Source organism: Eptatretus burgeri, chromosome 9 (assembly GCF_056783735.1).
Source record: "Eptatretus burgeri isolate ZD-2024b chromosome 9, Ebu_testis_v1, whole genome shotgun sequence".
Lineage (NCBI taxonomy): Eukaryota > Metazoa > Chordata > Myxini > Myxiniformes > Myxinidae > Eptatretus > Eptatretus burgeri.
The window spans coordinates 28,032,213-28,059,245 of NC_140969.1; the positions used below are offsets into that span (position 1 = coordinate 28,032,213).

Genomic DNA, 27,033 nt, shown 5'->3' on the forward strand with positions numbered 1-27,033 from the left:
TCTGTCGCAATCTCCACCCTCATTGGCCGGGGTGTCGTGGGAAAGTCGCCCTCTGAAGGAATCTCAACCCTCATCAGCCGGGGTATCGTGGGAAATTTCCTCTCTGTCGCAATCTCCACCCTCATTGGCCGGGGTGTCATGGGAAATTCGCCCTCTGTGCGAATCTCAACCCTCATTGGCCAGCGTGTTGTGGGAAAGTCGCCCTCTGTCGCAATCTCCACCCTCATTGGCCAGGGTGTCGTGGGAAAGTCCCCCTCTGAAGGAATCTCAACCCTCATTGGCCGGGGTGTCGTGGGAAAGTCCCCCTCTGTGCGTGATTGGACAAGGGGCACGCCCCTGCTTCTCTGGGCGGAGTCTCGATCTGAGGCGATGGAAATCTCCGCCCACGTACGTGACTGGACACGCGTGTGTTATGGCGTGATGTGCGAAGTGAAGGAGTGAAGGTTTCGGTTGGCTGGAGGCTCGATTTGTATTGCAAAAAGCCCTGACTAAAAAAGTAACTCGCAGCGCACACATGTCAGTCCCATTAGACACAGGTAGGAACCCGAACTATAAACACATACTTATCGAAATAACTAAGCTTCGGGACTGCTGTCTGTCTGTGTGCACAAGGCTTCCAGATCCGTAACAATATTAACCAAATGCCAAACTTGAAGCACCAAGTCATTCCTACAACCATCCTGTAAGGATTCCAACGCCTTTCACATGGAGAGTCAATCAGAGAGGATAACCACAATGAGAGGATTAAACTCAATTATCCATTCCAGACCCAGAACTCTGGCAAATAGTTCGGTCAAGAAGACCGAGAGATGATTCCTTCGCCGAAATGCCCTGACCACCCTGAAATCAGGGATGCATATTGCAGCGGATGTCCTTCCAAGAGAAGGTTCTTTGGAGCCACCTGTATATACATGCAATGATTGACTCCAAATTGAATTGACAAACTCATCAGGGGTCCGGGGGGCCCAGCGCCACAAAGGTTAACGGGATTCCCCAGCGGAGCACCACGGCCAAAACACCAATCTTGATGAGGTTGAAAACAACTTTAATATCACTCATCACACAACGTGCCCGACGGGGCCAAAACCATGCTCTCCCGGAATGGCCCCTGCATGGTAATCCCGTGCCCACACAAACATGGAGGGAAGAACAACCTAATGGCGTAACCACTTTTTTTTCTTCATCTTTTTCTTTCGTTTTCACGCTTATCCATCTACTATCATTCTCGGTGTTATGTATAACAAAAGTTGGTGACAGTAACTGGCAACAAATACTGGGGAAGTAAAGAGGACGTAAGCTTAAACAAAAATACTTAAATGGTCACTTAACATGTGGGAGGTCACAGAAATCATGCCCTCATAGTCAGGTATGCTGAGACCATCACTGGGTCGACTGCCCTCTGGTCTCGGGGATTATTCTGCCCCATGACAGTATTTATGTGAGCATTGTGACCACAATATGGTTCTCAGCATCCAAAATATAATCCTTGAAGTGTTTGGGCTGGTAGCGCAGATGGTTGGAGCGTCTTGGTGTACAGCCAGTTGGGGACACTGTTGGATGATCCACACAGGTGTCAAGGATGGTCTCAATAGATTGGGAGCAATCAGGTCCATGGGTGTTAAGTTTCAGCGATGTACCAGAACCAGGATCTAGTACTTGGCTGATAGGGATTGGCAAGGATCCAGCACTGTTGGTGGGTGAAGACAACTCATAGGGGACAACTCACCACGACGGAGCTTCTCATAAGCTTGTACGCATGGCTTGCTATCGGTGAGGATGGATGCATGATGTTTCGACTTTCGATAATGAAAGGACTGAAGTGTTTAACCGATGCAGTGATGGAAAGGGCCTCCACCTCACATGGCAACTAGGTAGGTTGGCGCCCGCGTAACTTTGTGCTAAAGAAACCCGCAAGGTGAGGTCTTCCATTGCGCGTGATGTACAGAGTCGATCAGATACTGTGTTTTTTTACGGAACCATCTGTCACAATCCATAGCTGATCACTAGGACGAGGAAGAGTAACTGAATGGGTCGAAGTAAGAGCACCTCGGGCTCTCTGGAAGGCAGCATGCAACTCATCAGTCCACACAACTCTGTCCAGTGATTGGCATCCGGCCACAGCATCATCCAAGGGGGATAAGAGAATGGAGCAGTTGGGGATAACACGAGCGAGAACCTTATATGCCCCGATAAAGGATCTCATTCCCCTGACCTTCTCAGGAGCTGAACAAGTAGAGAGTGTAGCCACACGATGTGGGCTGGCCTGGATAGTACCACGAGACCAGATCCATCCTAAGATGGTGGTGCTCTTAGGACATATAACTGTTTTCATAGCAGAGAGGCGGAGTTGGAATTTACACAGAGCATGTAAAACCATTCTCCAGTATTAGAGGAGCTCGTCCATTGTGTCCCCACCGCAATAGAGGTCGTCAGCGAGTTTAGCGATGGTCGCCTTCTCCAAGAGATCACCAAGGACGTGGCACATGAGTTCTCCGAGTGCCGTCTCTGATCCAGGCATTCCCATAGCAGATCTGGTATACACACGTATTCCATGGAAGGGTGTGGCTACACCGCAGTACTTCATGGACTGGTGGTATAATGGAATTTTGTAAAAGGCACTCGTAAGGTCAGTAGTAATTAGATACTTCCACTGAGAAATTTTGCGCAGGATGGAATCTACGTTTGGCATAAGAGAGGGTTGGAGCTTACTGTACCGGACCACATCAACAAAGGCCGTGACTAAGTGAAAACCGCCACTGGGCTTCTTGATCAAGAATGAGGGATTCAGATATTCCACAGTAATCCCCATGTCCTCAGGGTGAACAAAGACTCCAAGTTTTTCCAGGTCATCAAACTTGTGTTGTAATTCACACAGCTTGTCATGCGCATATTGTGGTGGACGGCCTTTACGTTGTGGAGGCTGAACAGGGCCCGTGTTAACAACAGCCTCAAAGGGGCCTGCAGCGCCATTGTAGCCTTGGAACACTGGGTCAAACACTTCATCATACTCTTCAATTCAAGCAGGGCACAAAACTTTGATTGTTTGTCGGGAGCGAATATGTTGTCAGGGTCGAGGGTCACAGTCGTAGCGTGTCCTGAGGATGACGTGAGTGTGCGTTTTGCTTTGCGGGAGCTGGTCCGGTATAACCACCTGGGTTTTCTTTGGTGTACTCAGGTATGTACACAGGGCGGATTTCGCAAAACTACTCCTGACATTTGAGAACTCGTGGTTCGTTGGTTAAATTGGGGATCCGAACCTTTCTGCTGATGCTACGGATGATACTGGGAGGGGGCCAGAACTCACTTGGTCGCAGTGACCTTGCACTTGGGGGCATCCATGTGAGGTTCGAGTGCGAACACTGAGTCACTACTCGACATGTCATTTGGGTGGACCATTTCGATAAACTTTCCGGGCCACAGAGTAGTTGTGTGGGGTGGAGCACGTGGTACATGAGCTCGGCATACTACATGGCGATCAAGGCTCCTTCCCTGAGACCTGTACACACACGTGGTGCCATCACCCAGGATAACTTGGTGCTTCGCAGGGCGGATTGAGATGTCATTAGACTCCATGAAAGGCGTTCCCACCAGTACCTCCACGTCAAGATTTTTGAAGACCAGGCCCTTGAACTGAAATTCTCTTCCATCACGTGTCAGTGTCAGTCTGGTCTCACCAACAATTTGAAGAGGAGACGATCCATCAGCCTGACGAGCGGACTGCTCACTCTTCTGAATCTTGGTTCCTAAATTTCTTACAGTTGTCTCACGAATCAGGTTTCCCGTGGCACCGCTGTCATTGGTGACTCGGGTTGTGTGGTGACCGTGGAAGGTGTCGAGATAGGGAGACTGGTGAATCTGGACACTCAGGGTAGTGGCCGCTTCTATAAAATGTGTTACTAACTACCTTATCTCCATGGGCACATGTTATACCTCCAGGCTGGTCGTCTTACTCTTCAGGTATGTCAGCCACTTGGCGTGCTCTTGCAATGTAGCGACGATCTCGTTCAGGGAGGAAAGGACATCCACTGAGGAAATGACTGTAATCGGTACGGCGTACTTGTTTGCAGAGGGGACAGGACTTCGTAAGGTTGTTGGAACGAGTCCCCGAAAGGACTTGACGGGGTTTTGACGATGGGAATGATGCCGGGCGGGAGGCTTGTAATCGAGACGTTACAGTACGCAATGACTTTGCATCTTCAGCAGCATGGAGCTCATCTAATAGTGAGTCAAGCACCTGGGATATCTCCGGTTTTATGGAGGCGAAGGTGCGAGACCTGAGCTCGGTTCCATAGCGTTGTTTGACGAGTCCGGGGAGTCCACTGTGGACAAGGCGAAGCCAAGTGAGCACAATAAAGTTCTCCAGCGAGGGGGATAACTCCTCATCTTCAGTGATCACCTGGTTATGGTGGGAGATGCTGCCATCTCGTCGAAGCAAGGTATCTTCCACAAACGCCATCAGGTGTTGGTACAAGTCTTCATGGCGCTCTTCGGGGTTATGGCGTATCGCTGCAAAGTCAATGAAGTGTGCGCCTGTCGACTGGAATCCAAAATGTTGTCGAATCGACTGCCATATGTTGACTACGGAGGTGGAGTTTTGGACTATGGTGTTGCGGGACATCACAGGGCAGTAGTTTGCAATCTGACCCAGCATAAGTTCCAGTACGGTGACTTTCTGTCGGGCAGTGCGACACTGCACACCGGGGACATCCTCACCATCGTCCACAAGTCCACGAAGAGGGAACGCTCTGCTCTTCTTCTCCCAGGTGACGCCCTCAGTGAGGAAGGGAGCAAAAATTGGGATCGAGTGACAAAATATAAAGGAAATTGTGTCTCCAACATTCAAATGAGTTCACCGTTTCACTCTTGCTGAGTGACCACTGCTTTGGTGCACGGTGTGTGGTGACCATTTTGACGACTGCCACGTTGCACAGATGATGTTTATGACACAGCTACAGAACGAGCTGGTTGGCCGCTCACCTTCTTGTGAGGTGCGATTGGGGTTCACTCACCCCAGCGGAGCACCACGGCGAAAACACCAATCTTGATGTGGTTGAAATCAACTTTAATATCACTAATCACACAAGGTGCCTGACTGGGCCAAAACCATGCTCGCCCAGAATGGCCCCTGCACGGAAACCCCGTGCCCACACAGACACGGAGGACAGAACAACATAATGGCGCAGATACAAATTATATGATGGGGGTTGACCGGAAGGGAATCCAACCCCATTTCCTTAGCAGTCGTTTTCCATGCAAGGCCGAAAGGCGGGGAAGTGGAGTTCCCGTCAAGCTTTAGATATTCCCAACAGTTTGTAAATATGGCTTTACCAGGATGGTTATCCCCAGATGAGGTGACTCTCTCCCAATATTTCATTTTCAAAAATTCCCAATGGAAAGACGAGGGCATCTCGCCCGCTTCCACCAGAAGGGCAGAAACAGGAGAACTGGTAAAAGGACCAAAACACACACGGATGGCTTTAGACTGGTCAATCTCCAGTTTTTTTTTTTGATTGCTCATGGAGATATCCTCAAGGACCAGGCCACCATAACCCAGATGAGAAGGAATAAGAGTTTTATATAATAGGAGAAGACCATAACAATGTGCTCCCCACTCGGTACCAGAAAGACAACGTAATCAATTGATGCCTTTATCACTTTACCAGTCAGGAGTCCTGGTTAACCCCTCATCAAAGATGACTCCCAAGAATGACACTTCAGAAGATGGTTTGAGGGAAGTACCATGAACGACCATCACTATGTTGTCAATCCTTTAATTGTGGGAAAATATGATGAACTTGGATTTGTTGCCTGAGAGCTTAAAACCCCAGTCTGTGGCCATTACTCCACAAGATGGATATCATTCTGGAGTTTCATTTTTTATCCTGGAGGGAGGTGAGGGGAGGGGAGTGGAGGGGAGGGGAGTGGAGGGGAGGGGAGTGGAGGGGAGGGGAGTGGAGGGAGAGGAGGTGAGGGGAGTGGAGGGGAGAGGAGGGGAGGGAGTGGAGGGAGAGGAGGTGAGGGGAGTGGAGGGGAGAGGAGTTAAGGGGAGTGGAGGGGAATGGAGGGGAGAGGAGGGAGAGGAGGTGAGGGGAGTGGAGGGGAGAGGAGGTGAGGGAGGTGAGGGGAGTGGAGGGGAGTGGAGGGGAGTGGAGGGGAGAGGAGGGAGGGGTGTGGAAGTGAGTGGAGGTGAGGGGAGTGGAGGGGGAGAGGAGGTGAGTGGAGGGGAGGGGAGGGAGGGGAGTGGAGGTGAGGGGAGGGAGGGAGGAAGGAGGAAGGAGGAAGGAGGAAGGAGGAAGGAGGAAGGAGGAAGGAGGAAGAAGGAAGGAGGAAAGGGGAGGGGTGGGGAGAGGAGGTGAGTGGAGGGGAGGGAGGGAGGAGGAAAGGGGAGGGGAGAGGAGGTGAGTGGAGGGGAGGGAGGTGGAAAGGGAGGTGAGGTGAGGGGAGGTGAGTGGAGGGGAGGTGAGTGGAGGGAGGGGAGAAGAGGTGAGTGGAGGGGAGGAAAGGGGAGGGGAGGGGGGAGGGAGGAAGGAGGAAGGAGGAAAGGGGAGGAAAGGGGAGGAAAGGGGAGGAAAGGGGAGGAAAGGGGAGGGGAGGTGAGTGGAGGGGAGGGAAGGAGGGAGGAGGAAAGGGGAGGGCAATTCACATTTAGTACTTATAACTAATGGCGATCTATTCCTTCATAAACTCCGACATATATGCCTAACGTGTTTCTGTTTATGTAATTTAGTTTTATTATTTATTACTTGTTCGGTTTATCCACAATACTATTTGTATTTTAAAGGCGAACCAATGAGGCGGTGTATTGGTTGAGTGTGTAAAAATAAACTTACTAGTCTACACCAATCGTTTCCAAATGAAAGTGGTTGAAAAACAGACGTTTTGAGATATTTCCCGCGTGAAGCTTGTTTTCCCATTTATCGATGGAAAGAACATTAAACGTCGTTGATCAACTGACAACATGACAAAGTATCACGTGTTTCAAATCATATGATCATCGCCCAGTGTCGACCTCTCGCTATTCCATTTCACTTCCCTTCCCTTTCCCTCATCTGCCGTAACCCAACCCGTTCTCCACTTCGATTTCCCCTTTCTCTCCTTTTTCTCCCTCCTTCCCTCATATCGACACCTCCTGTTTGTTTCTCGTTCCTCAGAGGCCGCGATGGCGTTTCCAGGTCTCTTCCGGCTGCAGTTGCTTTATCTTTCTCCGCTGCTGGTTTTTTGTGCTGGGGATTCGAAATGCACGGTGGATATGTCGTCCCCCAATCAGACGAACGCCTTGAAACGTCTGGAGCCGCTCTTCGGTCGACGGTACGGGGTGGTCGGCCTCTGAGATTGGTCACCGTGTCGTGGGTGTTCGTGTCACACGTAGCGGTGTGGACGGAATGGCGATTCGGTTGTGGTTGGTATTACATGCAGGTCTGCTTTGCTGAATGGGTATGAGAAGTGATTTTTGTAGTGTGCCTCCCGTAACCACCTCGGGGTCTCTCGCCCGTAACCACCTCGGGGTCTCTCGCCCGTAACCGCCCCGGGGTCTCTCGCCCGTAACCGCCTCGGGGTCTCTCGCCCGTAACCGCCTCGGGGTCTCTCGCCCGTAACCGCCTCGGGGTCTCTCGCCCGTAACCGCCTCGGGGTCTCTCGCCCGTAACCGCCTCGGGGTCTCTCGCCCGTAACCGCCTCGGGGTCTCTCGCCCGTAACCGCCTCGGGGTCTCTCGCCCGTAACCGCCTCGGGGTCTCGCCCGTAACCGCCTCGGGGTCTCTCGCCCGTAACCGCCTCGGGGTCTCTCGCCCGTAACCGCCTCGGGGTCTCTCGCCCGTAACCGCCTCGGGGTCTCTCGCCCGTAACCGCCTCGGGGTCTCTCGCCCGTAACCACCTGAGAGGATTCTTAATCATTGTTGAAGTTGCAATAAATCGCCAACTGGATTAAACAAAGAGAACTACAGTCTTATTTATGAACACGGTCTCCAACCTCGCTCGACCAAGGCCACAATGCCCAATCGCTGTTGTGACTACACCACTGAAGACCTCGATCCTCCTATCGTGGCCGTACTCATCACTGCCTGCAGTCCCATTCATGCCCCTGGACATGCCGCCAAGGCTGAAAAAGTCAAAAGGCCCACAATCGTCGCCGCTGGCTCCAGTGAAGAGTGGGCTTACTTCGAGTCACGATGGTCTGAATACGTCGATGCAACCAAAGTCACTGGCCGCGATAAAGTGCTGCAGTTACTAGAGTGCTGTGACGAACCCCTGCGCAAGGATCTGGCCAGATCGACAGGTGGTAGCCTTTCAAACAAACCCATAGAGGTGGTAATGGCAGCCATTAAAAAACTTGCTGTTCACGAAGAGAACACTATGGTGGCCAGAGTGACATTACATGATATGCGTCAAGAACGTGATGAAACGGTGCGCAGCTTTGGGGCCCGCCTACGTGGTCAAGCGGAAATATGCAAATTCCTAATCAAATGCCCTAGGTGTGACGCTGAAGTTAACTACACACAAGCGATCATGCGTGATGTTCTTACACGAGGAATTGCCGACCCTGAGATCCAGCTTGACCTCCTTGGTGACAAACAGGACATGACCCTGGAGGATGTCTTCCAATTAATTGAAGCTAAATAATCTGGCAAACGGTCAGCATCTACACTACTGGACACACACTCGGTGGAAGCAGCTAGCAGCGCATATCAAAAGGCCAAGCAAGTAACCATCAAGGACAGACACGACCCATGCTTCTACTGTGGAAAAAAGGGACACGGGAATGAGCGCCCCAGCCCACGTTCGCAAGACAGAATGTGCGGCATACGGTCACAGACGTGGGCATTGCAATCGCGATAATTACATGGAGAGTGTATGTCGCAGTAGGAACAAACCTAAACGCACGAGTGCCTCTTCTAATAACAATGAAAATGCTGTGTTTGATACCCTATGTACTGTTCATGTATCAGCACAACAGTTGAATGAAACTCCTAACATATGTGGGCATGAATGTAATGAGTTTGATAACGTTATTAATTTGGGTCTGTCACACTGTGAGCATTCAATCACCCTTGACCACCATGTTTATGACAAACTCTCCAATACATGGATCAGGAAGAGTTCAAAACCTCAACCATTTGTTAATGCAACTGTCAAAATCATGCACGAAGACTACGCAGCCCTTGACTTTGACCTTTCCACTCTGACCATGACTTGCCATGTCCCCGCGATGGCAGACACAGGGTGCCAGAGTTGCCTTGCTGGTATAAAGGTCATCCACCGCCTTGGCTTGTGCAAATCTGACCTCATCCCAGTAACCATGAGAATGCACACTGCCAACAATGGAGGCATCAATATTCTTGGGGCCACTGTACTCCGCTTGTCAGGCAAAGACGAACGGGCTCAGGCCGTTGAAACTAGGCAAATGACCTATGTCACAGATAGCTCTGACAAGCTCTTCATCAGCAGAGAAGCCTGTGCCGCCCTTGACATCATCCCGGATAGCTTCCCCAAGATTGGTATAGAACTGACAGTACAACAGTCGGACGCAACAGCAGTTTTACAGGAAGACCCCACCACAGCGTGCCATTGCCCTCAGCGTCGTCGACCCCCATCACCCCCGACAAAGCTGCCTTTCCCCGCAACTGATGCAAATCGCCTGCATCTACAACAGTATCTCCGTGAATACTATAAGTCAAGCACATTTAACATCGAGGAGCATCAAACATTGCCTATAATGGATGGCCTGCCCATGAAACTGATTGTAGATCCTAATGCTGAACCAGTGGCACACCATACACCGGTACCAGTCCCACTACACTGGTGGGATGCGGTCAAAGCTGGGCTAGACCACGATGTACAGTTGGGTGTACTTGAGCCAGTCCCCATTGGTGAACCCGTCACCTGGTGCCATAGAATGGTTGTCTGTCCAAAGAAGAATGGCCAGCCACGCTGCACTGTTGATTTCCAGGCCCTCAACGCCCATGCTACACGGGAAACACATCACACGCCATCACCCTTTCATTCGGCTAGATCGGTTGCGAACGGTAAGAAGAAGACTGTCTTTGAGGCATGGAACGGATACCATAGCGTACCCATCTGCAGAGAAGACTGACACCTGACCACCTTCATCACACCCTGGGGTAGATACCGCTACAAAACAGCCCATCAAGGGTATATTGCATCTGGCGATGGATATACAAGGCGTTATGACGAGATCGTGTCTGACGTCCCCAATAAAACCAAATGCGTTGATGACGTCTTGCTATGGTCTGACTCGCTGGCAGACAGTTTCTTCGAGGCTGTTCAGTGGCTTGACACCTGTGGATAGAATGAAATCATCCTGAACCCTGACAAGTTTGTGTTTGGTGAAGATATAGTGGAATTTGCTGGGTTCGAAATAACTCCTATTAGTGTCCGTCCTTGCAGGAAATACCTGTGCGCAATCCTCGATTTCCCAACACCCAAGGACATCACAGATGTACGTTCTTGGTTTGGACTTGTCAATCAAGTGTCTTGCGCTTTCAGTATGGCTGAGAAGATATTGCTGTTCCGACAACTACTTAAACCCAGAACACCGTTTAAGTGGGATGAGCACCTCCAGGATGCATTTGAAGAGTTTAAAGCTGTCATCGCCAGTGAGATTGAGGAGGGTGTCCGGATATTCGACCCCAGCAAGCCCACGTTCCTCGCTACAGAGTGGTCCAAGACTGGCATTGGCTTCTGGCTACTGCAGAAACACTGTACCTGCACCAACATAAAGCCCTTCTGTTGTCACACAGGATGGAAAATCACGCTCGTGGGCAGCAGATTCATCCACCCTGCTGAATCACGTTATGCACCAGTTGAGGGTGAGGCCCTTGCAGTTGCTGACGCCCGAGATCAGGCCAGATACTTGTTCTGGATGTGAAGAACTCATAATCGCTGTCGACCACAAACCTCTGCTCAAAATCTTGAATGATCGAAGTCTATGGGATATCTCGAACGCTCGCCTTAGGAACTTAAAGGAGAAGACCCTGCGATACAGGTTCCGGATGGTCCATGTGCCGGGGATTAGACATCGTGCCATAGACTGCATCTCACGCCACCCTACTGGAGAGCCTGTGAAACTGACCCTCACTGATGATATGGCGGCCATTGATTCCACGCCCTTCATCCTGACGCATTCCAAAAACCTCCTGGGTGGCTTACGTAGATCAGCACCAGAAACCTCCAACGGGTGTGTTCCCACGTCTGCTATGTCCTCCCTCGCTTCACTCAGCCTCAAATCTGTAACATGGGACAGGGTTCGAACCGCAGTAGCCAGTGACAATAACATGCAGAGCCTTGTTGACGTAATCGAGTCAGGTATCCCTGGATCCCTACGCGATGCTGGAGAAGAGACGGTCGAAGACAGAAAGACCACCGACCTGCCTCCGTTGAAAGAATGGGAGGCCCAAAGACAGCCTCACCGTGGAAGATACCATTGATCCTAAATGCCTTGGTTTCCACAGCGTGAAGCCGATAAAGGTGAGAGGCGGTTGCACCAGGCCAGAGGGAAGGGAGTACTCCATTAGGCTGTGGACAAAAGCGTTGTATGTGGTCAGGAGCTCAGTTGTGCCAAGGAAGGACTTTGCACGACGGAGGATTCCCAATTGGTGACTGGCTTTGAGGGTCAGCTTGGAAATGTGGCTTTCCCAGGAAGGATCATGGCAGTTGGTGAGACCCAGAAGCTTGAATGAAAGGACTTCTTGAAGAAGATTGTTGAGGAGGTAGATGGAGAAGTGGGAGTGGGGGGGGGGATACAGATAGTCCTTTCGAAGAGACATAGTGAGAGTGTGAGATTTGTCAGGGTTGAAAGACGTGTTCCACATGTTCGGCCAGCTTGTGATTTTTACCCAGATCTACAGAGAGCGAATAACCTGCTGCTTGCCGGTCTGAGGCATGACAGATGGTGTGGCAGAGGGTGGAGTCATTAGCAAAGAGTATTTTCCAGAGAGTCGGAGAGACGATTGATGAAAATCAGAAAAAGAACAGGGCCCAGAACGCTGCCTTGAGGAACTCCAGCCTGGACAGGAAGAGTGGATGAGAGAATTCTATTAAGGGTCACACGTTGACTGCGACAGGAGAGGAAGTCTGCGAGCCATGAGTGGAGATGGCCTTGGATACCAAAGGTAGGGAGTTTGGTGAGCAGGGCAGGGTGCCAGACCATGTCAAAAGCACTCGATATGTCTCGGGATATGGCTCTGATCTAAATTCTGGCATTGAGGACTTCCATCCATTGTTGGGAAAGTAGGAGCATCAAGTCCAGGGTAGAGTGGCCTGGTCTGAAACTAAATTGATGATCGGAAATCAAGCCATTGGAGAAGAGGAAGGATTTAATGTCTGAAGCGATGATGGATTCCATAACCTTGCTGATGATTGGGAGAAGGCTGATTGGTCTGTAGTTGCAGGGATCTGTTTTTGCACGGCAGTGATGTTTGCTGATTTCCAAGCAGATGGCAGATGACCTTGAGCAAATGAGAGGGTGAATATAACAGAGAGAGGGTGAGCAAGAGCAGAAGAGCAGGCTTTGAAGACACGTGGGCTGATGCCGTCTGGACCAGTTGCAGAATGCGAGTCGAGGTTTGACAGCAAAATCTCCACCTTGTCGGGAGAAAAGGACACAGAATCCAGGAACAGCTTGGTGTGACTGGTAAGGTGGGTTCAGAAAGCATCGATTTTGGAAACAAGATTTAGAAGCAAACACAGAGTTTCGGCATTAAGCCTTTTCACATGCAGTATCAGATGTGCGGCCATTTGAGGTAAGGGAGGGGATGGAGGGGGAATAAACACCAGAAACGGACTTAACGAGATGCATTCAGGATTTGGAGGTGAGAAACAGGTTTGAGAGATCAGACTTGAGATTAGAAAAATGTTGCTTTCTGGCTCTCCTGAGGGTAGATGCATACTTGTTCTGAGTTTTGTGGAAGGAACTGAGATTGCCTTCAGTTGGATTAGCCTTCCATCAGGCAAAGGCAAGTTGTTTCAGGACAACTGCCTCACCACAAGCTTCAGTGTACCATGGGTGAGTGGAATGGTAGGTACGACAACTGAAGACGAGATTGGATAAATCGATGTATGAGAGAGGAGCAAATTTCTTTTAAAGAATTTCCAGGATTAGTTGATGTTGGAGAAAGTAGCGATTGGGAGACCAGTCTGGAAGTTTGATGGCTGCTTGAAGACCCTGCCAATCGGCCTGAGTGAAATGCCAGACTCTGCGGCACTGAGGTGGTTCTCTAATAACAGCCAGAGAGATGTCCACTTTGACAAGCAAGTGGTCAGATGAACCCATTAAAACTGAGGAATCACAGCAGATATTTTCAGGGAAATTGGTCAAAATCAGATCGAGAAGAGATGGAGTTGCATTGATTTTAATAATGAATAGCTGTAACGTTTTAACCAAGTTTGTTAAACCTTCATATCATCATTTTTATTTTGCGGCACATGATGGTATGTGATCTATCTGAGCTTGACCCACCTCTTCACCCTCCCCTGGCTTTTTATATATTTTTATTTTTTACAAGAGCGAGGCTCATGGAAGAGCGACTGCACTTGCAGGAGAACAATTGGTCATAACCATCAAGGGAATAAAGAAAGAGAAGAGGGAGAGTGAACAATTAAATGAGAAAGTAAGACATATGTGCAGATAGGTGAGATAATATATTTACTCTGCCTACCTGTCTGGCAGCTAAACAAAATTGAAAATCATTCCAAACAGGAAACTTACTGTTTTTAAGGACATTACAAAGGACACAAACAACAGTCATGAAGAACGAACATAACGTGTTCGATAAAGTGGTGTCAAAGACGCTGCATCAATGCGGTAAACTTTCAGAGTTGTATATATATATTTTTTTCTACAACCGTTAATATCTTTATTTTATTTAAATTGAACCCTTCCGTTTAGTCGTACTTGGACAAAATATTGCTGCATTTTACATCATCACGACCAATCAAATTTTCTGCTCACAGACCCCTTGTTTTTCAAGACTTGTTTCTCCAGACTGTGCAGGGTAAGGTGTTCTATGAAGCCTGTAGTTACCGACACCACCAAAGGTGGATGGAGTTCTGTTTTCACCCACGTCTGTTTGTCAGTGAACAGGATATGTCAAAAAGTTCTGGACGGATTTGGACTAAACTTGGTGGATAGGTTGGGTGTGTGCCTATCTCTGATAAAAAGCATTTGTTTGCTTGTTGTACTGCCGATGGTGTGGTACGGGCTGACAGGATGGCCTAGACCTAGAGGTATGCACACTCTCCTCTAAGCTGTCTAGCTGGGTTTGAATCCTGACTCAGATATCAACTGCCATTTTGTTTAACAGGTAGGATGAGGCATCGATGTGCCTGCCATCCCTCGGATAGACATTAAACTGGGTGTCCTGTCTGCTGGGTATCGTTTGAACGTTAATATCCCGCAGTGTGCTATGCAATGGGTAGATGAGTTATTGGCAGCATCATGCAAAAAACAAGGACAAATGTATCCAAGAGCCGTGTCCTAAAGGCAATAACAACAACAACTTCCAATATTTCGTCACGTGCCTTGATGGAGCCAATAACGAGACCAGTCATGGAGGCTCCTGTTCATGACGAGAAAATCGTGTATTTACGAAATTACAACACATTAAATGGAATAATCTTTAAATAGTAACGTAAACTTTTCGAAACTTTAAAGCAAATGTCTGAATATATTTAAAAGTTGATGATAGACGCTCTCAAAAGGCACCCTCAATGCGAGGATGTGTACAGGTGTTTAGTATTTAAGGAGATCCGGATCCTGTATGTAAAGGCCCAGTCACACCTTGACGTTTTAGCCAGCAATGGCAACGTATCAAAATGTATGTAAAACGCTGGCTTACGCTGAACTTTTTTTTTTTTTTAAAGATTCCGACGTATTCATAACGAGTTGGTCGTATGCATAACATATTAGTAACCGACACAGAATGTTTCGTTGTCTTGTAGTGAACTTGTACCAACGAATGCTTAGCCTGTTGTCGGCGTTCACAACCTATGCCCAACGATAGTCTAACTTATGCATAGCGCGCTGCACGTATCGCCGACGATCACGTGGCGTAGCCTATTAAAAGGCTGCCGCACAACGATTCAAATCATAACCGCCGGAAAAATGGAAGTGTCAACATCGCAGTCACACCTTGGCGATCTTGCCAGCGTATGCCGACCTCTGAAAAATGCGTCTAAAACGCTGGCACACGTCGAATACGGTATGAGTAAGTTTGGTATACGTGAGTAGAACACTAAAGTACGCTATCATACGTCGTAAGTGGAGTACGTCTTGAAATTTTAAACGTGTTAAAATTTTACGACGTACTTGCCGTTTGCCTCACACGTTCCGCATGCGATGGGAATAAGTTGTACGCACGATATGCGATCGTTGGCACACGTCGACAAAAGTTACTTGTAAGTTACTCATAAGTCGAAACACGTCGAGGTAATGGTTAGCGTCAGTGTTCCAGACTCCCTGATGTTTTTTTTTGTTTTGTTTTTTTCTTCGGTATGACGGTGATGTTGACACTTCGATTTCTAGTGCGGTTATAATATAATATAATTAATAGGCTGCCGCTCAACGATTTAAATCATAACCGCACTAGAAATCGAAGTGTCAACATCACCGTCATACCGAAGAAAAATAAAAAACCAGGGAGTCTGGAACACTGACGCTAACCATTACCTTGACGTGTTTCGACTTATGAGTAACTTACAAGTAACGTGTGTCAACGATCGCGTAACGTGCCTACAACACGTTACTCATAGGTTAGAAATAAGTTTCGGGTACGCTAAACATTACCTCGACGTGTTTTGACTTATTATTAACTTACAAGTAACGTGTGTCAACGATCGTGTAACGTGCCTACAACACGTTACTCATAGGTTAGAAATAAGTTTCGGGTACGCTAAACATTACCTCGACGTATTTAGACTTATTAACTTACAAGTAACGTGTGTCAACGATCGCATAACGTGCCTACAACTTATGGCCAGCATCGCGGAACTTGGGAGTCATACGCTGGCATTAGTCATAAAATTTCAAGCATGCTAAAATTTGAGGACAACCTCAAGTACAACGACGAAAGCAAGCGTACTACGACGTATGGCAGTGTTTTTCAGCGTGCTCTCAATGTTTCCAAAACTTACCCATAACTTATTCGACGTGTGCCAGCGTTTTGGACAAATTTTTCAAAAATCGGCATAAGATGGCTAAAACGTCAAGGTGTGACTGAGCCTGAAAAGAGCTGAGTCCTAAAGGTTTTTCTTCACCAGAAGAAGAAGAAGAAGAACAAGAAGAAGAAGAAGAAGAAGAAGAACAACGCGGAGCTCTCAGAGCCAGCGTTCGCTACGCGAGACACGGCTAAAAATTCCAAATATCTCTGCCCTACCCTTGAGTTCCCACTGTCCCAAGGGGGGTCACTCTTCCCCCTCATTATGCCCCTTGGCTAGTCATGTGGAGTAGTAGTAGTAGTAGTAGTAGTAGTAATAGTGCGTTAAAGTTTCGTGAGTTAGACATTGAGTTTAATGCAAGCCGTCTCTTGAAGTAAAAAGATGGTATCGATGGGGTCAAGTACTGGCCTTTGTGTCTTATAACCTCCAGCAGTGCGGTTATGTGCCGATTGGCTAGTCTGGTCATGTCATCAAATGTCTGAAAAGCAATTGGCATGACGGCGTTCTTACAACAGGCTCACCCAAGCAAGCAAGCGAGTAAAGTTTGAGGAATCGGCCAACCTTTCGGCCAGTTCTGCAAATACTGTGAAGGTTTCCTCCAATGAAAAAAAAAATTACTCTTACCGTGTTTTCCTCTTCTCTTTATCAGTTTCTTTATTTTTGCTAGTTAACTGATGTGCACTCAAACCTGTCATTTGATTATTTATTTATTTTTCCTTGCATTCATCAAAAGCTCGAAGTGGAGTTTGTACATAAATCATGTGGAGACATTGGTGTACAGTATTTTATTGCATGATTTGTGTGGACGTTAGTGGAAAATGGACCGAGACGTGTATGAAAAATAGCATTTGAACCTGGGTTTCCTGCATGGTGAGCCAGAGGTTCAGATGGGGAACCCTACCTGGTTTGTAAGGATGCGTATGTATGATATTTTACCTATTGAATTTCTTGTTCAGGTGTATGCCAATTCATTGGGTGTGCTGTGTATGTCAGTGTAGGTTTATATTGTTACGAATTTGGAATTCGATTGCACACAACGTACAGGTTCCTTTAGTCAGCTATGTCGATAAGTGCTTGTTCCCTAGATAGCTCACCTTCCGTTGTTTAAATGTTTAGAAATCGATTAGATGTGTTGCGGATCGATTTAATAGTTAGGGAGCGAACAATGGAGACGTCCCGCCCCCCCCTCTTCTGCGAAGAGGAAGAAGAGCCCTTCCGTCCCGTGATTCATGACGTCAACAACTCCCTCCCACCCGTGGTTGAGCGGGGGATGGATCACGAGGGCATGAGTCACGCGGGGGTGGGGGCGGAGAAGGATAAAGAGGAGATCCTTTCTTTGTTAGTGTTCGGAGTGGAGGGGTGGTCGTTCAGCAGGCTGTCGGGTCCTGTTTGGCTTGGGTTAGGGTTGAGGCTTTCGGAAGCTTTTTGCTTCTGCAGAGTGGTTGTTCAGCAGACCTTCGGGTCCTGCTTGACTGGTTAGGGTTGGAAGCTTTTGAAGGCTTTTTGCTTTGGCTGGCTCAGTGAGCTTCGGCTGCGGCCTGACTCGGGAGGAGGCTTTTTGAAGGCTTTCTGCTTTGGTGGTTCAGGGAGCTTCGGCCTCGGCTTGGCTCGGGTGGAGACTTTGGAGAGCTGGTTTGTTTGGAAGAGAGTTGAGCCGGTTGCTCGACTCGTGCTGTGAGTGGTGGCTTCTTCTTCTTGGTTCATGGAGCTCTTTGTTCTCTGTTTGGTTCCCGGCTTGGTGCAACTCGTCGGCCTCTTCTTGGAGGTGGTTCCTCAGGGAAGCGATGCATCAACGGGAAGGATTGGCGCCTCGTCTCACCAGCACGTGTTGAGAAGCGCAGGAGGATTCGCGGGAGCTCGGGAAGGATCGCGGCTCACGCGATTGGATCCAGCTCGCTCTCGCTGGAGCCCGGGTCCGAACAACTTGAAGACTACACGAGGTGGAGAGGTTCGAGATCGGCTTTGGGTTTCAGCTCACCTGTCGTCTGAGCTGGAGCTCGTTATTAAAGGCCTCAGCCACCATTTCTTGGGTGTGTGTGCAAACATGTGTCCGTGGGCTCGTCTAATAAGTAGGAAATTGTTAAGTGCTTTGTATGCTGTAAATCTTTGCAAGGCATTTCGTATAGTCGGTATAGTTCTGCTCTTACGTGCTTCCCTAGTTCCACATTATTATTAATAAATACCCCAATTGTTAAATGTCTTCAGCTCGTCGCGTCGATTCTTTCATTGACTGAGCATTTCGTGTGTTGGTAGTTAGCCGTTGGTTTGCCGTAAAAGGGGGACATTTGGACCGACGGTTCTCGGCGATTGAGCCGCTCGGAATCGCGCATGGGACAGGCTCGCCTCAGCGGTTTGTTCTGTACGAGTTCCGTTGAGGGTGGAAGACCCTGGTAGTTGGATCACATGGGCATTTAGGTACATTGAAGAGTGGCAATCGACCCTGGTCTGCCCATTGGCGTATTTCGGTTCTTGTACAAGGACCCGTCGACTCGGACTTATCCGGGCGGCGATCTATATTCCGGGCGATCGGTCGGGCCGACTCAACTTGCGGCTCCGTCAGAGCGGTCGGTTCACGGCTGACCCCGGCACCGTAACAATATTATCATTTCCTTTGTGGGAGGAAAATCGAGGCTCATGGTTGAGTTAAAGACGACTGTTATTAAAACACCTGGCATGAAAATATCACAGGTTGTGAAGAATAACAATAGCGCTGGTGGAACTAGGATATATATATATATATATATATATATATATATATATATATATATATATATATATATATATATATATATGTGTTGCGAATTCACGCCCGCTGGCCTTTCGATCAGCCGCGTACCTCTAATCGCAACCGTGTCGCCCACCAGACAGACAATTCAGTCGCGACCCTCCTGGAACTATCGCCAGGAACCAGTCACGGGTGGGGGTTTAATCTCACCACAGCCCAGTCCGCATTCCACCTGCGTGAAATAGGGTGAATCGCCGAATGTCGATATACCTAAGTACCCTCGCGGGTAACCTACCGATGGGCTGCACCGCGCCGCAGGTCGGCCTGGGACACGAACCGCTTAAGCGGTGCGTTCCGTACTACAGTGATAACCGAGCGGTGTTATCGCCGACCTCGACGGATTTGATTTGACTGCACGGGTGCTTATAACCCCGACTAATGTATTCCGCGATGCAAGATGGCACTTTCAACGGGAAAGGACGCAACGAACGGGGAACAGTTAAACAAGCACATTTATTTACATTGGCACGCATACAGGCAAGGCAATGAGTGACAGTCATGCACGTATGTACAGCCATCAATGAATAAAACACGGATACAGGCAAGAAAGCAATGAAAGCAATACCACCGACTACAAGCAAAGGTTTATTCACAAGCACAGTCACTTAGGCAGGTCTACTTAATAGGTGGCGCCACAACGTGTATTCAAAGCAAAGAAATGGCCACCCCCATAGACAAGGGTGGCAGACAGGGTCCTGTAGACCGTATGTGGCGTGGATCCTGGATGACCGGCCAGGCCCACGAGACCGAAGGGCCGAACCCGCACCCTAGTGGTGCGACGGTGGTCAGGTCGCGACCTCTTTCCCACGGCAGCTAGCGTAGCCGCGCCTGATCTCGGGCCCCTGACGTGGTCGGTGAGCTCTCTTCGGCGTTCCCCACACTGACGCGCAGGCTCGCGCCACACAGCCGGCAGAGCGGTTGCGGGGAATGAATGGGGTTACCGGCGCTCTCTCAGCGCGGATGCTCGGTAAAAGGGGGGTTGATGCTCTTTCAGGTGTTGATGCTCGATCAACGAGTTGATGCTCGTTCACCCCGGACTGCCTTGGCGCTGGCAAGCTCTCCCTGGCTGTGGTCTCCACGTCGCCCTTTTCCCTGGCGGTGGTCTCCACGTAGCCCTCTGGTTTTCCACCGAGTGCCCTTCCGCGTCCCTGCTCCGTTCACCAACTCACTGCCTCACGCTCAACTCCACCGTCTCGACTCTCTCCCGACTCGCACTCGCCCACCACAACCCTCTTTCACGGACCCAGATTCCGTAACAACTCGACCCCCTCTAGACTGCCGGCTCCACAGATTCACCACCGATCACCAACACCCCTAGACTGCCGGCTCCGTTCTGCTCGTCCTTATATAGGGCTGGGAAGCGAGAATCGCCCCTTGCCCTTTGATCTCCAACCCCCGGAGAGCGGACGTGGTAGAAATCACCGAAGCTTCGTTCTGACAGCGCGACCTCTGACCCCGAGAAAGCCGACGTCGTGGAAATCACCGACGCGCTCGTTCTGACAGCTTGACCTTCGACCCCGGAAAGCCGACGTCGTGGAAATCACCGACGCGCTTGGTCTGACAGCTCGACCTTCGACCCCCGGAAAGCTGACGTCTTTGAAATCACCGACGCGCTTGGTCTGACAGCTCGACCTTCGACCCCGGAAAGCCGACGTCATGGAAATCACCGACGCGCTTGGTCTGACAGCTCGACCTTCGACCCCCGGAAAGCCGAAGCCGTGGAAATCACCGACGCGCTTGGTCTGACAGCTCGACCTTCGACCCCCGGAAAGCCGACGTCGTGGAAATCACCGACAAGCATGGTCTGACAGCTCGACCTTCGACCCGTGGAAATCACCGACGCACTTGGTCTGACAGCTCGACCTTCGACCCCCAGAAAGCCGACGTCGTGGAAATCGCCGACATGCTTGGCGGCGAGAGAACCCCTGCCTCTGCCCGCAGCGATGTCGTTTGTTCAGATCCCGCCGCTGCTGGCGCAAAGATGGCGTCGCTTCAGGAACGAAGGTGATGCGATGTTTGTGGTGTGGGTTTGTTGGCGCTTGTGGAGGTAAAGAGGCGAAGGTGGTGGTGATTTGGTTGTTGAGTTATGGTTGGTCCAAAATAACGACAGAAAAAGAAAAATGTCTACCTCAAAGGGTCGCAGTCCGGTGAGCACGAATAATTCCCATTAAACAACCGTGGGGAAATCTAACTGAACACAGACTTATCGATGTAACTGATCTAAGGAACCTTTATGGTGTTCTGCGAACTTCCACAGCCGTAACAATATATACATATACATACATACATATATATATATATATATATATATATATATATATATATATATATATATATATATATATATATATATATATATATATATATATATATATAAATATGCTTGGTGTTGGCGCAGTGGTTAGGGCAGTGGCTTGGGATCCAAAAGGTCCTGAGTTCAAGCCCCGTTGGGCCACTGAATTAATACACCAGGGGGTTGACTCAGCCTGTCATCTTTCCGAGGTCGGCGAAATGAGTACCAGTATACTGGGCCGGTGTATACCCTGGTTAAAATAGGTGTACCATATCCCTGTGTCGTAAGAGAAGCCTGGTGTTGGCGCAGTGGTTAGGGCAGCGGCTTGGGATCCAAAAGGTCCTGAGTTCAAGCCCCGTTGGGCCACTGAATTAATACACCAGGGGGTTGACTCAGCCTGTCATCCTTTCGAGGTCGGCGAAATGAGTACCAGTGTACTGGGCCGGTGTATACCCCGGTTAAAATAGGTGTACCATATCCCTGTGCTGTAAGAGGTGACCAGGGTTGCGTCAGGAAGGGCATCCGGCATAAAACATGTGCCAAATCAGTATGCGGATCATACGGATGATCCGCTGTGGCGACCCCGAACGGGACCTGCCGAAAGAAGAAGAAGATCCCTGTGTCGTAAGAGGTGACCAGGGTTGCGTCAGGAAGGGCATCCGGCATAAAACATGTGCCAAATCACTATGCGGATCATAAGGATGATCCGCTGTGGCAACCCCTCACGGGAGCAGCCGAAAGAAGAAGAAGAGGAAGATGTGTATGTATATGTATATGTATATGTATATATATATATATATATATATATATATATATATATATATATATATATATAATTTTTCAATAACAGGTATTGAGCTTTGTGGGAGAGCAAGACAGGTGCCAACAAGTCGACAAACAAGAACAGCACTCTGTGGAGCGCATACCTCCAGCAGGCTGAATAGTTTACATTTTTTATCTCACTGATAGGCCGGATCAGGATTCGGACTGGAACCAGAATCAAAACAGCTTGTTCTTGTCACTAAACCAACTCATGCACCTAGTTTTGTCATCACTCATCCACAACTTTTTGAAATATCATGCTATATATCGTTTCTAGCCAAATGTCATGCTGAATATCAATGGTCAACAATCACTTTAAAAAAAATTGAAAAATTTGCATATCCGGATCTTCACCAAAAATTGAATCGATTCTTCTTTGTCACACACCCGACCTGTCTGCCACGTTTCATCCAAATCCATCCACACCTTTTTGAGATATCATGTTACATATTGTTTTCAGCTCAATCACTCAATGGTGAAGAATCACTTAAAAAAAAAATTATTGGATCCAGATTCGGATCTTTACCAAATTTGATTATATTCGTCCTTGTCTCACACCCAACCTGTCCACCAAGTTTCATCCGAATCTGTCCACAACATTTTGAGATCTATGCCTGGTGTTGGCTTTATGGTTGGGGTGGTGGGCTTGTGATCCCAAGATCCTGAGTTCAAATCCCCCTTGGCTGTTGAATTAATACCAGGTGGGGTTGACTCTGCCCGTCATCCATCCGAGGTCGGCAAAATGAGTGCCAACTTGCTGGTATCCTATGTCGGAGTGACGACCCGTTCAGGACTGTACCCAATAGCCCAGGAGAGTGCTTAGGCAGCACAAACGCTCTGCACAGAGTATGTTCCCAATAGATGGATGGATTTTGAGATATGTGCACAGACAGACAAACGGGTGAAAAACATAAGGTGGCGGAGGTAAAAATGTTTAAAGTTGGGATGGTTTGTTTGCCAATTCATGAGTACTTTGCTAATGTACATAACTTTAGTTTGTTGCCTTTTGTTTGAGTAACTTTACTACTCCACATTTACCTTATTTTATTTTATTTTCTTCCTGTCCTCATTAACTTCATTCATCTTTGCCTCCATTTTGTACTTGTTTTCCCTGACCTTCATTGACCTAGGTTTCAAAAGATATTCGAGCCATACAATTACACACTTGCAGTGTGTGCAGAGTTGGGACAAGATTTTGCTGGTGCGGTGCAGCATGAGGGAAGAAACACCGCTGACAAAGTTTTGGGTCGACTTAATGATACCCACCTGATAGAAGGATGTGAGTATTCCAGCTGATCCATGAAGTGATGGTTTTTGTTTCTTCTGGAGTGGAATGGTGTGTGGGGTTGGGGTGCGGCGTGGGTTGGGTATGGTGAAAATATTGTAACAGTGGACCGCAGAGTGTACTCGAGGTCAAATCCTCCACCTTGCACGTTCAGCAATTTAGCAATAGATTGTTTATAGAGACCATACGCTGTCCGACGGAAAAGCTGAACAGATTTTTTCTTTCGTTTCCGACACACAGACATTCCAGTGAGATCTGCCGTATGCAATAGCTTTCCCGTTTATAGGGATATGGGGCCGAGTGAACTCCAAGGAACTGCATTGCGATGGTTCGTAAAACCTTCCGAGGATTTTGTGCCAGTTCCCAATGGCCATAGATTTACTCGAGCCATGGTTATTATGATCCCAAGTCACAAACCGCATACCAGGCCAACACACCAATGGTGAGAAATGGGTTTCTAAATACAAACGGTGAATAGGGAGAACAACAACAGAGAAAGGCACACATCACAATTGTTATTCTCCGCACCCATGATATATTGGCGGCTTATCACGTTTACTTGAATCACTCGCTCGATGAAGAATAGGACAGAGAGAAATGACATGACATGACAAGATGAGGAAGAAAAATCTCTTCCCTGCGCTGTGGTCACGTGGAGTTTTTATAGGAACCTGGGCAAGGGAGAGCGAGTCGGTGGACTTCTTTGGCGGGAACGAAACGTGCTTGGCGGACTGCGTCATGGCTTCCTAGTCCTTTGTGGCGTATGCTTGTCTGACATTGTGGAATCCTATTTTGTATTGGTCTTGTCCACTCGATAGGCTCTGCAACATGTCCCTCGTTCCGCGCTCTGTACCACCCGTCACTCCTGGCCTCGACTCCAGACATGTCACTTAACTCCCCCCAACCGAATGCTCTTTGGTGCCTGCGAGAGGCAGGGACTGCCCATTTTGTCCCTGCCTCTCGGTTTTTATTACCCCAGAAACTGCGTGCGCATTGGTTCACCATACGGCTTCTCACCACATCCACAGCGGTGAGCAGTTTGAGGTGGCAATTGTGGCTTCTGCGGTTCCTACCTTAGCATGCAGCTGCAAGGTGCCTCCTGACCATCTTCGTGGAGGTGGTGGGGGGGTGAGGGGGATTCACTGGGCTTGTGAAGCTGTGAAAATACTTGGTTCATTTTAAAAGAAAAACGTAGACAGATTTTGAGGGGTTTGAGGGGGCAACAGGTGGGGGTTTAGACACATGTATGGAGGGGAGGAGTCATGGTTATCATTTCCGAAACAAACTTTCACACATGACCTGTTGTTTTCACACACAAACCACACACTTATGCTGAGCATGTTTGGGCATACACTGTATTTTGCCGAGCTATGCATATATTACACTTATGATAAGCATATACTACTCTGTGTTACTAGTCTGTGTCTGTGTTGCACCGTCACTCACTTTTAACATTCTGCAACAATATTTTCACACAGCTACTGTTGTGGAGATAAGTTTGTTATGTCCTGTCTGTCTCTGTTGTTGGTTTAAGCTTTTGTAAATGCATGTGACTTGCACGTTTACTTTCTGGGGTACATCTGCAAACCAGCCAGCCTTTCCATGGAATAAGGGAGAGGGGGCTGGTGGAGTTTCTTTATTACCTTTGCCATGAAGGTGAAGAAGGTGATGTTTTCACCCCTTTCTGTCTGTCTGTCTGTGTATAGGATATCTCAAAACGTTGTGGACGGATCCGGATTAAAATTTGTGGACAGGTTCGGTTTGTGACAAGGACAAACTCATTAGATTTTGGTGAAGATCCGGATCTTACTACGAGAATTTTTTGAGAGGTAGGGCTAAAAACCATACACAGCAAAATATATCAAAAAGTTGTGGACGGATTTGGACAAAACTTGGTGAACAGGTTTGGTGTGTCGCAAGGACGAATTGATTCGATTTTGGTGAAAAACGATATAGTCCTGTATCCCATGATATTTCAAAAATGTATCGGGCCCGATATGTTCTCGTGGATCAGGCATTACGTGGCGGTGGTGTGCGCCCCACCGAGTGCCCTTCTAGTTATTATAGTTATTTGTTAAAGGCTTATGTTTCAGGTACTTATGCCAGGTTGTAGAAGTTTCCTCTTTTGGCAAACTTGTATAATCCATCCAAAAATCAGTTTATTGAAAAGTAACTTTTGGATGCACATTATTTCACCAAAAGCTCAAATTTCTTCTCAGGGATTTTGCAATAATCTTAACATTCATGCAAAGGACTTCCTTTTCAAGAGTCTAAAGTAGGCAAGAAACAAATATTTAAAAAACTATTTCCTCCACTCTGATAGGGATTGTGATTGAGACTCCTAAGTCTGGAAATAAGAGTTGTAGGAAGTAGATATTAAATTTGTGTTGCGTTTGCAAGTTTATTCTTATCGTTAATCTAAAATGCTGAGGTCTGGAATCCTGTCAAACCTGTTTAGCCTCGGTTATGTATTTGTCATTTGTTTCGGTAAAGACAGTCCAATGCGGCACAATGGATGAACAGACAATCTAGATTTCAGAGGATGAACAAATTGTTTTGTTTATTTGAGAAGCTCATCAGAATCTGTAGCCTTTAAACACACCTCTACTATGCCTCTCGCTTAATCAGGTAGTTCTGCTCAAAAACTGTGGTGCTGTTGGATGTTGCTGGCTGTACACAGTTTTAAAAAAAATATATTGAATGGGAATTTGGATTCTGACCAACATGGTTCAAAATACGCTGGGGGTGGAAGGTGATTTCACATTGAAAAGTTCCAAATAATTCCCAAAAACACAACAGCAGGGTAAAAAAGAGGAAAAAATCCACTCTTGTAAAGTCTTTTTTACTTGCTATCTTGTAAATTTTGGTTCTTATATGAAAGCTGTCAAGTTTTGTGGTCTCTCCTGATTGTGCAATGTCAAGTCCTAAAATTTTTGGTGATCAAGCAGGATGATTGTTGCAGCCATGTTTGCTTCGCTTTCATCGTAAATGTCATGCAGACCCACCGTTTTGTATCAAAGGATTCAAAGATTGAAACCAGCTGACTTGATTGCAACACAAACATACCCAGTAAATTGTAGCTCAGCTCAATGACATGTTAATTGAGCAGTGATTGGAATCAGCAGAGAGGTTAAAAAAAAAAATTTTTTGAATACAAAGTCGAGGATCGTGGAAGATGAAGAACACTGAAGGGATCAGGATGCACCAGAATAAGAGGGAAACGTCAATAGCAGGGTTGAAGGACAAAATAGACAAATAATACTTGGACAAATAAGGGATGAGGGGTAGGGAAGGATGCATGAGGTGGACAAGATGTATACATAAGCAACCACTGGATGGAAAAACTAGAAACGTGGGAGGGGGATCGTTAATGAGGGAAGAAAGGATCATGGTTTTGGATGGGAGAATATCTGGGATGGTGGTGAACAGCTGTCTTGAAGACTTGAAGCGAGGAATGAGATTGAAGAGAATGTGGAAGTTTTGTTGCACAGGTGTAGGAGAAAGGGGACGAGAGCAGCGAGTCTATTTTTCACCAGAAGGGGATTGATGTGTGGGTGGGTGGGGGGGGGAGCCTACTTTCCAGCAGAGCTTGGAAAGAGCAGAAGTTGCACAACCAGAAAGGGGGTTGGAGAAGACCACCACCGACCTGTCTATGATGGGAAAGTGATCGTCCCATAGC

The 27,033-nt window shown here is 48.0% G+C and overlaps 2 protein-coding genes across 3 annotated transcripts in view; one reads left to right on the forward strand and one right to left on the reverse strand.

Moving 5' to 3' along the window:
- The window catches only part of LDLRAD2 (low density lipoprotein receptor class A domain containing 2), an 814,009-nt gene that overhangs the window by 188,757 nt on the left and 598,219 nt on the right, over positions 1–27,033 (reverse strand). The gene's annotated exons all lie outside the window — the stretch shown is intronic.
- Positions 6,945–27,033, forward strand: part of M6PR (mannose-6-phosphate receptor, cation dependent) — a 44,251-nt gene continuing 24,162 nt past the window's right edge. The window contains exons 1-2 of the mRNA XM_085894497.1: positions 6,945–7,308; positions 23,200–23,348. Coding sequence (XP_085750623.1) covers positions 7,160–7,308; positions 23,200–23,348 — 298 coding nt within the window. The 5' untranslated portion in view covers positions 6,945–7,159. The remainder of the gene's footprint in view (positions 7,309–23,199; positions 23,349–27,033) is intronic.